This window comes from Apteryx rowi, unplaced genomic scaffold, assembly GCF_003343035.1.
Source record: "Apteryx rowi isolate R43461 unplaced genomic scaffold, aptRow1 scaffold_516, whole genome shotgun sequence".
NCBI classification, from domain to species: domain Eukaryota; kingdom Metazoa; phylum Chordata; class Aves; order Apterygiformes; family Apterygidae; genus Apteryx; species Apteryx rowi.
In genome coordinates, this window is record NW_020450779.1 from 303164 (window position 1) to 316963 (window position 13800).

General features: G+C 37.8%; 1 protein-coding gene across 1 annotated transcript in view; it reads right to left on the minus strand.

Moving 5' to 3' along the window:
• CNGB3 (cyclic nucleotide gated channel beta 3) overlaps nucleotides 1–13800 on the minus strand; it is an 86143-nt gene that overhangs the window by 14845 nt on the left and 57498 nt on the right. The window contains exons 10-11 of the mRNA XM_026080381.1: nucleotides 7524–7646; nucleotides 256–397 (exon numbers count right to left, since the gene is read on the minus strand). Coding sequence (XP_025936166.1) covers nucleotides 256–397; nucleotides 7524–7646 — 265 coding nt within the window. The remainder of the gene's footprint in view (nucleotides 1–255; nucleotides 398–7523; nucleotides 7647–13800) is intronic.

Here is a 13800-nt window from a genome sequence, read left to right on the forward strand (position 1 = left end):
AAAGAATCATGTGTGTCCTGCAATCTTGGCTTTAAATCAGCTTGCGTGCAAGTTTGGAGACATGGTCTACAAAACTGGGAACTGGTTAAACACATTTATTTGTCAGAAGAATAAATATGGATGATAGTTAAAAACAGGGACATTCATATGGAAGCTAGTCTTTTTTCCCAGAAGAACTAAACCACACTAAACTGAATACATTATCACTGAATTACAGTAATTTGAACATATCTAGCTATTGATTTCTCTATGTACCTGACCAAGTAAGCTGGAGAAGACAAAGACACCCAAGAAAAAATTCGGCAGTTGAAAAACTATCTCAAACATGGTTTGCGGTTCTGGAAGACCACCGATGGTGATTAAAGTACGAACTGCCCAGTAGTAACACCTCAGATACCTGTGGATACAGACAGCATTTGTGTTATTGACTGTAGGTACCTACGTGGTTGAAGCTAAGCAGATACATGCCTGGATTGTGCCTTTCAGTGAGGCCTTTTTGGTCCAAAAGCTCTCAAATCTTTTATAAATTGTTATGATTTTACAACTGATCCAATCTTGTAAATCATATTGAGGTGAATGTTCTCACTGACATCAAATTAAGAATATATAGAAAATGCCGCAGTTAGTGTTTACTGTTGTCTAGTAATGTTACATAGCATTATGGAAGAATATGGAATTGAAATTGCCAGGATGGACATTAGAGCATTAGGATGCTACCTGTGAAGATCCAGTGATGTTGAAAGCAGTGTAAAAATTGTTAGAGACTTCCCAGACCATATTTGTAGTATACTAGATAAACACATGTTTGAAAGTCTCTTTCATGGTTTTACTTCTTGATGATGGCAGTATCAAGTATTTTGCTGGCCATGACAGATGCAGCCTTGTCCCTCTCATCTCCATTCAGAAAATTGCTGCAAAGCATTATTTTCCTACCCCACTAACCATGTTGTGCTCCCTCCCAACTTTGCTTCTGAGCACTCTTCATTGGCTCTATTTCCAGAGTTATATCAAGGAGAAGGTACATGTTTTCACAAGCTACAGGCTAATTTAGCTTCTCCATAACACTCCTCTCTTATTCAGCACTGAAGGGCTTACTCCAGTATTCTTCTTCTTCGGTGGCTGGWCTCCTCTACCCCTTCTATTACCTTAACAAAAAAACATTTTTTTGCCTTCTTCACTGCTTTTCCTCATGTCTGGGAAGATCTTTCCATGAATAGCTAAAAAGCACCTTGTCAACATCCTTCTACGCTTTTCTCAGAGTTCTCTTGTTCTAGAGGTCAAATACAGTARTGAGCAATGGTCAGTCATCAAGACTCTGCTCCATCGTATGGCCSTATGTGGACTCCTACCCTGTATCCTTCTGCTGCTCATCACTGCTCATCCTTGAAATGTGAGGTCTTCGGCCCAGAGTCTTTCTGCTCTGTAAGTACAGCCCTTTGCATGTCAGAGCCCATTTAGTGGTGTATTTCTATTAGTATCATAACATAAGCTTAGAAAAACAACAAAGGACCTGGATAGAATGAATTTTTCAAATTTGGTGAGGATAATCATACAAACTACCCTATTTTTTACATTAAGTGCCTTAGCATCTCTAAGATTCTGCTTTAAATTCCATTGTAAAACATGGCACCACTAGTAATGTGGTATCCCCCATACTGTGCAGCTGGGATTAATTAGTTTTAATCATTGTCATGAATGTGCTGTTGTTTCCTTTGTTTCTGAGCTAACAAGTAATTGGTTTAGGAATATTTTTAAAGCCCCCTATTAATTAGAATTTGACTTTCTGAGTGTCTGAACAATCACACTTCAGCTTCACGTATGATTTGGAATGGAAGTTCATTTCCCCCAATTGTACAAGGAGAATTTCTATTTCATTTATGACCACAGCTTCTGATGCAATGCAGACTCATTCTATTTATTGAATTTTATTGAATTTGAAATAAAAAACAGAACAAATGCTTTCTGAGATGCTTGTTTTGAAATAGACAGTCTAGGATACATCTTCTCATGTCTGCCCTGAATTTGAGGCCACTGGATTTGCTTGCAGGCTTGAGGCCTACATTTTAATTTGCTGACCCCTCACTTTTAGCTTTCTCTCATTTTCAGATAGGAATTCCACTCCTGTTAATAAATGGTGCAAGTAACAGTACAATTGGAACATCAGTTTTTATTGCAAATATAAGAAAATGAACTCCCCGTAACAACTAATTCAAATGGGGAATTTTGCATTTTAAACCACTTCAAAGTGATTCCAAATCTTCCATTTAAAGTATCAGGCTTTACCAAACAATTGATTTGAGCAATTTACCAAGCTTTTCCCTAGGAAGTCACTTTTCTCCTGCTTTCAGACTCATGAAATGCAGTAATAATGATCACTTTTACTATAGTTATCTGCCTTTAAATTTTAACAGCTAGAAYTGGCAGTTTTATTCAGAGTCCTTCAGAAGTCAAAAATTTCGTTGCATGTGTGCCATCATATCATTTTTCCCTATGTGGTTGCAAAATGAACAGCTGGATTACACCACTATAATACTTTCCCTCAGATTTGAAAACAAATCATCACCTATGCATGTTTCCAGCAAAGGATGCATAGGTGGTGGCTTTCTCTCAGAGTTCCATAGCATAAAAAAATAGCAAGAAAAAGCCTCAGATCTGTTTAAGAAGAATTGCAGATTTAAGCATAAAATTATGTCCCTACTGTGTCTGAGGGGAATCATCATATAAAGCATATTAATATCATATTCATTCACCATAACTGAGAATGCTGTGGCACTTGAAACATATAGACTTTATGAATATAAAGTATAAAGAAATTAGCATTAGTTCTGAGCTAGTAACTGTAGGAAATAAAAGTAATTAACAAAGTGCCTCACTCCCAGCATCCCAAGATGGCAACCTTGTTAAGTTCACCATGATAGACAATATAATCTTGGCTCTGGGAACACCTACAAGGAATGAAAGCAGCTCCTCAAAGAACTTCAGGGGTTATATTCTTCTCTGCAGCCATGCATGTGTAAAATGTGCGGGTTTTCCCAGAACTGCCCACCCGTTCTAAAGATACAGTTGATACAGTGCATTCATCTGTGATTTTACTTCAAAGGAAACTTTCTACTGGCAAAGTCACAGGATGTTCACTATCTCTTAGGCACAGGTCTTATATTTTCTCCATTTACTCATTTTATTGTTTTTATTTTAATCTGAAATAAGAGTTACACAGTTGAAATATAAGACAGCTTTTTTTTCTAAGAAGTGAAGAAATTAGATGATTGCAAATTTTGTTTACGGAAAGCCAGAAAAAACAGATTCCAATTTCAGTGGTATTAGCAGCTCTGATTCCTACAGTTAAAGTGTCTAGAAACCATCATTGCTTGCCATACAGCTTACTAGCCTGCTATAAAATTACTGTTGAAGCAAACAACATGAGACAAGAAAGGGATTTTCCCTCTGTACAACATAAGCAGTATGTTTATCCTTCAGGCAATCAAACTACCAGATTTTTCCCTGAAATAAGTCTGAGGTAGGGAAAAAAACACTGCAAATAAGATACTTGTAATGCTATGCCAATGAAAATATCTTTTTCATAAAAGTCCATTTCAGAATAAGCTAAATTTCTTACACAGTTTTGGTTAGTACAGTTAAAACAAATCTTTATGCATATGGTTCTCAGATTTTAAGGTGATATGCACACATTAGTTTCATCCCAGTGAAGCATTAATTCAGGGCTGTCACATTAGACTCCTCTCTGGTTACAACTGGGATGGTTATGAAGTGGAGTAAAGAGGAGGCTTTTATAAACTTGTATTCTAATTCCTTCCATTTGATATCTTTTTTTCTTGAGTGACTTATTCATCAGTTGATTGCGAGTGTGATGGTCTCAAACAGTACAGTGTGAACTACAAAGTTTTGATATAAAAAAATGTGGCCACAAGTAGCAGGTTTGAAACAATTAGGTCTGACATATCTGTGGGCTGGGCTGGGCGTTCACAGTTGTTCTGCAGGCACAAAACTGCCTCTGTATAGCAAGCACTGTGAGCGCGACACATCAGACCTATTGCAAGTACGATGCATAGCTGGTATGCACATATGCATGTATGAGACACCTTTAAGATACACCAGTCTTACTGAGTATTGGGCAATGTATGCCAAAGAAGTACAGTTGCTCTAGGCATGTACAGCGACCATCTTTGGGGATTTCCAGATGTCTGCTACATCTGTGCCCAGAGCAGGAAGGCAACRTGTTATAGAGAAACATCATTAGGATGCAAAAGGATGTTTTGATTAATAAATATTCCGGGGAATTTCGCAGCCTGCTTGTGGATGACTTGCAAACGGTAGAAGTTCATATAGAAGCTCATAAAACATGAGCAAAGGGCAACGACTTGTAGTGCCTAACTTTAATGTTGAACTTAGGGGGTTGGATGAGGAATTTCAGCTTCCTGTGCTTGGTTTCTTTTATAGGCAATGGCAAGAGAGAAAGATAATTCCATGGGACAATTCAGAACAATGACGTTAGGTTCCTGCTTTGAATCACTTTCTAGAGGATCTGTCCCTTATCCTGAGGAGTTAGGGAAACCAGTCTCTTCCTTAGGTACTTAAATTAGACCAAAACCAAACATGGAGTTCCAATTGTTCACTTAGTTATAATTAGGAGACCTTTTTAATACCCTGCTGCKCTGGGCACATAAGATCTGCACCTATGGCATTGTGTCTGTAATGCTATTCTTCTTTATTAGGAGAGTCTGAGGTCTGCCTGCCTAACTATACCAAGATCATCAGTGTAGTTTTAAGGTTGGGAACATACTGTGTGGCTAATTTGGTTATGCTGCAGGAGGGTGGTAAAGTTGACTGTCCTCTGCACCTCAGCTTGATGGCTTTGATTGATGGCTGCTATTCAAAAGACTTTAAACCTTTTCAGACTAACACTAACGCTTCAGAGTCTGAACACAAGCTGGAAAAGAACACAGCTATCAATAATTTGCAAAAAGAGCTACTTTGGTAATTTTGCTTGTGGCTTGAGTGCTCTGCTACATCTGTTAGTTATAAATTGAAATTTCACCAGTTAGTATGCCTGCTCAGGAACATACATATGATCAAAATGATCAAGAAAATTGCTGTATGCGTATTCTTCTTTTTAGCCTGGAAAAGGAAAAATGACCCTAGAAGTGCTGGAATTTTTTAGAACTGCGTTTGGCCATCACCAGCAAGATTTTATGGACACAGTAGGGATAGTGCATAAAATATTAATGCCATTAAATTAGTGCCAGTTCATTTGCTTTGGGTCAGGGTTATCTGAGACTGCTGCAATTTTGTTTTATTCATCAAAATGCTAACTGTCATTTTTAAATTAACCAACGAGCTGTGTTTGTCTTATCTGTGTTCCCATTCTACATGAGACCAATAGCACATTTTGCTTCAAATATTGGCAACTCTGTTTGCTGTGTGAAAGGAAATTATGTCTGCATTGCTGTACCATAATACATACTGCAGTTCTGGTCACTTTTTCCAACAGATTTTTCCCTGAGCGTTCTTGGTTCCTGCTTTCCAAAGAGACAAGGATACCTAGAAGTATCTTGTCTGATGTGTTTAAATTCACAGTCAATCTCAATAATAACTGATGTTCACACAATGCCTCTCTTTCAAAAATCCCCAAATATTCAACAATCAGATAATACGTAGTGCCTGATTCTATAACCCCATGCCAAAGGCATTTGTTGTTACAAGATACCAAGTTATATTTTATGAGATGCAGCTCAACATAGGATAATGTATGGGATTCCATGTACATTAGATCATATATTATGAGTTAGTTATAGGCAAAACAATAACTGCATGCATTCACCAACTAATGTCAGGATGGGGCAGATTATTGAGTGAGTTAATGAGGCCTGCATGGATATATTACGATATGTGTTTTATGTCAACATCTCAGTTTGATGCAGAGTTTGAATTATCAGTTTCTTTATCAATTTATTATTATTTATAATAATTCTGCCCTAAATCACATGTGATTTCAGTGTGATATCATTTGAAAAATTCTTCTCTCTCCTCAGGGAAAAGGTACCGCAAAGCATTAAGCAACCTGACCATTGCCTTTGGACACAACTGCATTGTCTGTGATCAAGCTAGTAAATCATTTCTACCAGTTGGTTCCCCSGAGTGAAATGTAAAATATCTTGGCCCATGAGAAATAGGAAGACTTCTTTTATTTGTTCTCTAGGCTACTCTGAACAGTAAAATGTTAAAGACTGAGTAGGCACCCTACTTTCAGAGTGCTTTTGTGTTTCTGAATCTTAGTTACCTTATTTTTTAATTATGAAGCTAGTATTTGTAAGAATGACATAAGCTAAAATGACTACACTAGAAATTCATTCCTCAATTTTTTTGTCAGATTTCTGAAAGTGTTGAGCTTGCAAATAACTACCTGTGTATAACTTTACATAAGTAAGTAGTCCCACTGAGCTCCATAGACCTGCTTACATGGGTATCTGATTACAGTACTCAAGCTATGTATTTTTCTGGGGTGTGGAAACTTCAGCCATGTCTTTTTTTGAGAGAGAACCTAATTATTAAAAATCAATGTTACTTTACACAAAGCATGTTTTACTCTCAAAGGCTATTTTCTTTCCCTTCAAAATAGTGACTTCACGCTTAACTCATGAAGTCTGACAAAATTATAAGCAAAAAGAACATGTCTCTAAGCTATTAAAAGAGAAGTGTGAAAAGTTGTTTAAAGGGTGATTTATATYACCAGTACTATATTATATGTGCTTTTCCAAAGAATGTAATTAATGAACAAATTGAGCTTATGATCTTTGAAAGAAAAGCAAATACTTTCATATATCTGAACCTGCTAGATATATTGTTATATAACTACACCCAAAACACATTACGTTATGACTTTGCTATTTTCTCTTTCTTCCTTTCTATCATCTTAATGCATGTCTCTTACTTGGCTCTAAGCCCATTGCTGTCATGAGGAGTTCATGGAAAAGYGTGCCAATATCCACTCCTTCCCACTGGAGAATTTCTTCACCACATGTTTAAGTGTGATCTTCTCCAAAGATCAGAGTCAGTGGGTGGAATTTTTTCATACCAATCATTGTGGTGTTTAGAGGGAATAAAATGCTGCATTTTAATGACATAATGCTGTGTGGCAGAAAAATTCTCTGCCTCTGATCCCTTCAAGGGATTGTTCGCTATCCTTCTAACACTTCCCATGTACATATGTAATCAGTAAGTTTAATTTATGACCCCTGATACTTTCTAAATGTTTAATTAAGTTAGTGCTTAGTACTGACTCACAAACCTATAAAAGCTGAAAGTGGTAAACATATTATTCACTGCACCTGCCCTCCAAATATTTGTTAGTAATGAAAGCCACTAATCAGCACTTACCATACTAAAAGTTAGCTATACAAGCACATATAAGACTAAGGGCATACTCTGCAAGCAAAGTCATGGGAAAGAAGAGGGAGGCAGGAAGGAACGGATCAACAAAGGTCTTTCAGAAGAAAAGGACTTACATGTTTCCTTCTCCGTCGTACACCCATCTAGTGCTGCCAAGTCCTTCATAGTCCGAAGCCCAGTAATACAGGCATGCATTAATGTGCAAGATAAACAACAAGTATCCAGTTGTTCGAATGACCCTATAAAAGTCAGCAGATTCCAAATTGCAGATGACTGAGTTCTTATAAAGTAGTTTGTATTTTTCCCTCCTTTTAATATGGAAATCTTTGCTTTTTTGAATCAACAATGTTTGTGTTAAGCATCCACTAAGTAGTTCTCCACCTGTATTAACTCTGTGAAAAAAATAGCTGGCAATTACCTGTCTCTCATGTTCTTCCAAGGTCAAATAAATAACTTTCCTAGAATGCTTGACACAGGGTCGTGCTTCCCTGAGGATTCCATAATCCACTTATTTAACTGCCTATGAATATTTACAAAATGTGAAACTGTATTAATGAGGCTAGAGGGTACAAATCAATAAGTTCACCAAACTCTTTTCAAGATGGACTTTAAACTTGTTTTGAACTAAAGCCAAGAAGTATCTGAGGTCAGAAATGAACTGCTTTACAAGAGCTGTGTTAGAAAGCCTTCTGTAGGTCTGCTAAATAGTACATTTAGTGACCATGACAGGATTTGTATTATTCTTAATCTCAGCTCTTATGCTTCGGGCCAGTTCTTCAAAGAATGCCAATGATGAACTCCTTAAGCACCAGGCAGGCAGTGTTCTGTTTAATGCATTAATGATCTCATGGTATATCCTCTGTGCAACCCATGGAGATCAAAAGAAAAGATCTCCTGGATTCAGCTCTCCATTCAAGTATTCATGTAGCTGAGGGATAAGTAAGCAGGAAAGCTACCAGGACTTGTCTACATACTGGGAAGTTGGTCTGTAATGAGTTTATCTGCTGCAACTGAAATGTAATGTGGTTTGTCACGCATAGTAACTGAGAAAGCGGTCGTATGAAAATTTAATAACTTAGTAAGACCTATAAACTAAGTTATGGCAGGTAATGTCTCTATAGTTGCTTCTGTATTATGCACTGCTTTGCTGGTTCTTCAGGAGCCGTTGCATGCTCTTCTTCGCACCTCCATGTCACTGAGCAATCTCATTACCTACATGTACTCTTCTTCTTTAGAGCACTGACAGCTGGATGCCACTTCTCTGTTTAAACGTTGGTATGTCTCCAGGACTAGTCTGTTTAGGGTTGCAAGCTGCTGAGAACAGCAAACAGCCAATATGAGCTAGTAATATTGACTGTGCTGGGTCCTGTGCATGTGCTTGAATCCATTTGGGTGGGCTCCTGATGTCTGAGAAGAGTAAAGGTTCTAGAAGCCCTTGCTGCAATGTATGTTATATGTTTCTAGGCACATGCAGACTCTGCCATTATGGATAGGTATGATGTAGTAAGTTTTGCTAGCTCTCTTCCCGCAGGCTTGATCTAGTGAGTTTGAGAAGAGAATCCATCCAGATTCGCAGACTTGCTGTATACGGTGTTTAGTTTGATGTCACCCAATTCATTGCAGTGAACCCTTTTTTGCTGCCTTATAACTCAGATGGACACCATATCAGAATCGCAGATCAAAATAACATTGTTACATTCAAAGAAAATGCAGTAGTTTGTATAAACAGCCCCGTTTTTTATTTTATATTTCTTAGCTCCCATTCCCAGTTGTCTTCTGTATAACTACTTCTCCATTTCTTCTCTTTCTCTCTCCTTTCTCTAATGTCTTTTGATAAGCCAATTAAAAAAAAGCTTTGCCATAAAAATGTTTTTACCGATGAGTGCCTCATGAACTGAGAACTCAGTGTTTTCTGAAGTATATTTTAAAGCATTCAATCAGGGCATAACATGAGATATTTAATAGGAGTTTTTTTCAAATATAAAGTATAACTTTTGGTAGCACAGAAGTATTCAGGCAGTTTTTTCCATTGCACACCCTAGCAGTGCACTGATGGAAAAGCCTATAGATAATAAAGCACCAATAATGTTAATCCCATATATGCTCAGTAGTATTGAAGTCCACATGCTTTACCATAATTCTTTAGTAGATCTTCAGGGAAATTTGAAATTGCATTATAGTAATGGAAAGCGTTCCATTTCACACATTTCAGGTTTCTGGCCCCTTATAGACGATGAGGTAGAAAATGGATTCACTTCATAATAGTATTTACACCTCTGCACATGGTTAATACTGGAAAATGCAAATGGTTCAATGTGACCAGGAAGCCAAGACATAAGCAGCAATTCACAGTTGTGGCACTCAACCAATACCATGCTACAAAGCTGCCTAAACCGACAAGGCAGAACAGCTTTGCAGAGTAGCTGGCCCTGTTTTGCAATTAATCCAAACATTAGACAGGACCTGTGAGATCTTGCTGTGCATGTCTTAGCCTTTCTAAATGAGCACTTTCTCTGTTTTCTTGCCACATCTTTCAAAGTCAGGATAGTCTGAAGATATACACATCTCTTTCTCAATCACTTTGAACAATCACTTTCCATTCCACACCTCTATTCCACACCTGTAAAACTCTGCTTCTTGCAAAAYTGCCTATCAAGGTGAAAATGGATTTGCTTTTTTGCTCCCATTTCTTTGAAAGCCATATATAGCACAATATCATTATTACATGCAAACTAATTGCTTGATTCAAAACCATCTTGCTTAACAATCCACATCTCCCAGTACCCATTGCAAATAATACAGGAGATAGAGAAAAAATATTGAATTATGACTCCAAAGCACAAGAAATTAATATGGAAAACAATGTACTAATTTTACAGGCTTTCAACATTAATTAGAAATTTCTAAGAGTGTTACCCAAAACACAAAGGAAAAATACTTGTTCATCTCCTTATTTAAAACAAAATATGTTTCTGAGCAAACCAGACCTTTTAGGACATGGATTTTATTGACCACCAAATATTTGGAAGACCTCCAGTGGCAAAAAAGTGGAACAAAAGATTAATTTGGGGCAGATTTCTACCTCTTTCCAGGAAGCTAGGCTGAAGTGGGAATTTCTTAGCACTGAGAAAGGGAAGAACCAGAAGCAGGTTATAGGGAAAGACTTCTCCATGATCAGGAAAAGGAGCAGTGCTCTAGGACACAGTAGGATGAAAGACACAACAGGGGAAGAGAGATGCATTGTCACAGACAAGGAATGCTGGGAAGAGTGCTTCATCAAAATTTTCCTTCCTTCTCCTTGGCAGAGCATCATAGCCTCATGATGTAACTCTTGCTTTACAGTTCCTAAAGGCCTCCCCCTTTCAGCCTCCCACTGTGACCATGTCAGCAATACTGCTCCAACTGCACCTTTAAACTTCATCTCTTCACACACACCTAACACGATTCTTTTCCACAGACCACTGAAAGAAAAATTTCACTCTTGATCTCTCCAGCCCTTCTGTGGTGTTCCACCAGCTGCTTGTAAGCAGATAGCTGAAAGGTATGTTAGCAGGTAATTCTTACAGTCCCAGTTATATTTGTCCAGGTAAGACTAAAGAACAGTTTTATTCCATGTGGTCATTTTTTAGATAGATTTCACAATAAAAGTTCCGTATCAGAAAGTTCCATTCCTAAACATCAGTGTAGAGTCCTTACACTTTTTCGTTACTGTTCTTTAAAGTAGGTAGCAACATTACAATTACTGGGTAGCAATGCAACATCCCAGAGAAAACATGCCCTCCACATCTAAAATACTGAAAGAAATAACCCTTTGTAGCTTGTGAATCAGTCTATGATAACTACACAAGGCATAAGAAAATTCATATGTTTACTAGTATCTGAATTTAGAAGAAAAAAATAAATTAGCCTAAGTGTAGGAAAAACAGTCATCCCTAATCACATGGCAAATCACTGCTTTTAGGGGGGCATCTCCCAGGCTGCTGTGGGCATCTTGGGAACTTCTGAACCTCTGCCTTTCAGTTTTTAGTGAGACATAAATTTTGTGCRTGAAACACTTAGAATTCAAGGCAGAAATGGTTCACCGTCTCTAGCCTATTCATGAGAGATCACCATCTGCCCTTCACTCTCTCAAATGCACACTCTATTGTCAACACGCAGTTACGTGGGCAATAGATAAACAGTTCTTTTTCTATGATCCCACTATTTAGCAAAAGGCTTCAGCAGCCAGAGTAGCAAAAGTTAAGTGGCATCTCCCAGAATAACAAGGGGAAGTCAACACCATTCATGTCATAAAAGCAAATCTCCATTTTTTACATTAAAGAGAGACATTGCAGTTTTTCTAGATTAGCATTATGAACTTTTCTGGAATACCCCACATTAATATTGGCAATTGCCATGGCCATAATGGTCAACGAAGACTTTGATTACAAGAGAGCAGCACATCTTTTTTATTTATGAATTCAGAAGTCTTCTAGATAGGGAAAAAAATTAAGACTATAAAGCCCTCAATTGCTTCAGTGCAATGTGGAACTGCAAAGCTGCCAATACTTTATCAAGAGTGGAAGGCCTTCCGCCCATTTAATAACACTTAATAACACTTCCATCATTACTGCCCTAAGAATCAGCTTGCCCATATCAAACTGGCTAACTATTATCAGCAATTATCTGAGATGGTGATTTTCTAGGTGGCTTCTAAACCTCTGTGTCAGTGAATTAGCACTGTAGCTTTGAGGGTGAGTTTTGAGCTGACCTCCAGAAAAATACTCTGCCATTTTGAACTTCTTCAGCCACAGATGGTCATTGCAGGCCTGCAAAAAAATCCTTGCCTTGATCGACGATTGCTTCAAAAGCTGAGAAACAGTGCTGTGTTGCCTGGTGCTAATCTGAGACAATATCCTCCAGGAGCAGCCAGTCTATGTTGTTATCCTTCTTCTCCCTACTCTTCTGCTGCAGCTGCAGGTGGGCTTACTGCTACTCCCAAAAGCACTGCAGAAACAATCTGCTGATGTGGTAGCTTGCTTACAAAGCTGTCTGACAGTGAGATGTCAAATACTGCTGTCTGTAGTAACCAGCCATACAGAGAGGAGTTCTTTTCATCTATAGTTGAAAATGATGTTGGCCAGCCAAAAGAAGGATTGTATGATGAAAAAGAATCATTGGATTTTATGAACTAGCAATTATTTTTGGCTTGCTTCTGCTGTGCATTCAGTAAAATCTCACTGTGCATAGATCCCAATTATAGTTGTTACCAGCCCATTTTGATGACTACTTAATGCAGAAGAAGTTCAAACTATGTGGATTACTGGATTTACAGCCAGCTGCATCTGTGAACCTGGCCAGATCATAGTATTTGGTACGTCACATTTAATCATGCTTCAGTTTGTAGGAACTAGACCTGTTCTCACAGAAGTCACCTCTGACTGACCTGACTAGCCATAGACATACAACTTCCTCCAGATAGGATGAATTACCTTTGAACTCAGACACCTAAATGATTTTTTTCCATTTTCTGAAACAAAAAGAGGAGAAAGAAGACTAATACAGTCACAAGTAAAAGATGAATAGAGTAAATAAGAAGAGCAAATAAGTCACAAGCTAGTTTTCAGAGTATTGACTCAGAACAGAAGATTCTTGGGTTCAAAATCCATGTCCAGGGTAAGTGGATAATCTYAGGTGTATGAAAGCAAATGCTTTGTTCTCCAGTTGCCTCTTTATAAAAGAGAATCTCAATATGTTGTGAGGATATCTATGTGGGCTCAGGCTTACTGTCACACTACACTGGAGAACGCTTAATCTGAGAACCTATTTCATGCCTTCTGGGTCTTGTGCTTGAACTAAAATTCCCTTAGGAACATCAGGCAGAAGTTCAAACAGCTTCATGTCAACTAGCAAAAAACAGGCTGTTTATTGGAAACTTAAGTACCACAAGATTAAGCAACAGAAGAGAAATATTTTTTATGGTTGCCCACATGGACTTAAATGGGCGAACAGTTGCTGGAGTATGTTTAAAGATCTAGCTTTTATTTACTCTTTGTACAAGTCACTTACTTACCTTTTTCTGTATCCATTTTGCTATCCGCAATATTAGAACTAGATTTATTACACCTTGGGCACCTATGCCACATGGTGTTATYCAATCCCTAATGCCATTGCTAAGTAAGATTAAAAAAATAAAAGAGATAAAGAGTAATTAGGAAGAAATTACAAGGTATAAGCAAAACAAAGAAGAAAACTCATTCTTTTTAATGAGATTAGAAATTGGAGAAAACGGTGAGCCAGTGATTCAGAAACTGAAAAGCAATTTCCCCACATTGTGGAAATTACAGAGAAACCTGCTCTTTTAACAACAAGACAAAAAATTCTTAAATAAGTGAAAGGAGATGGCAACATAAG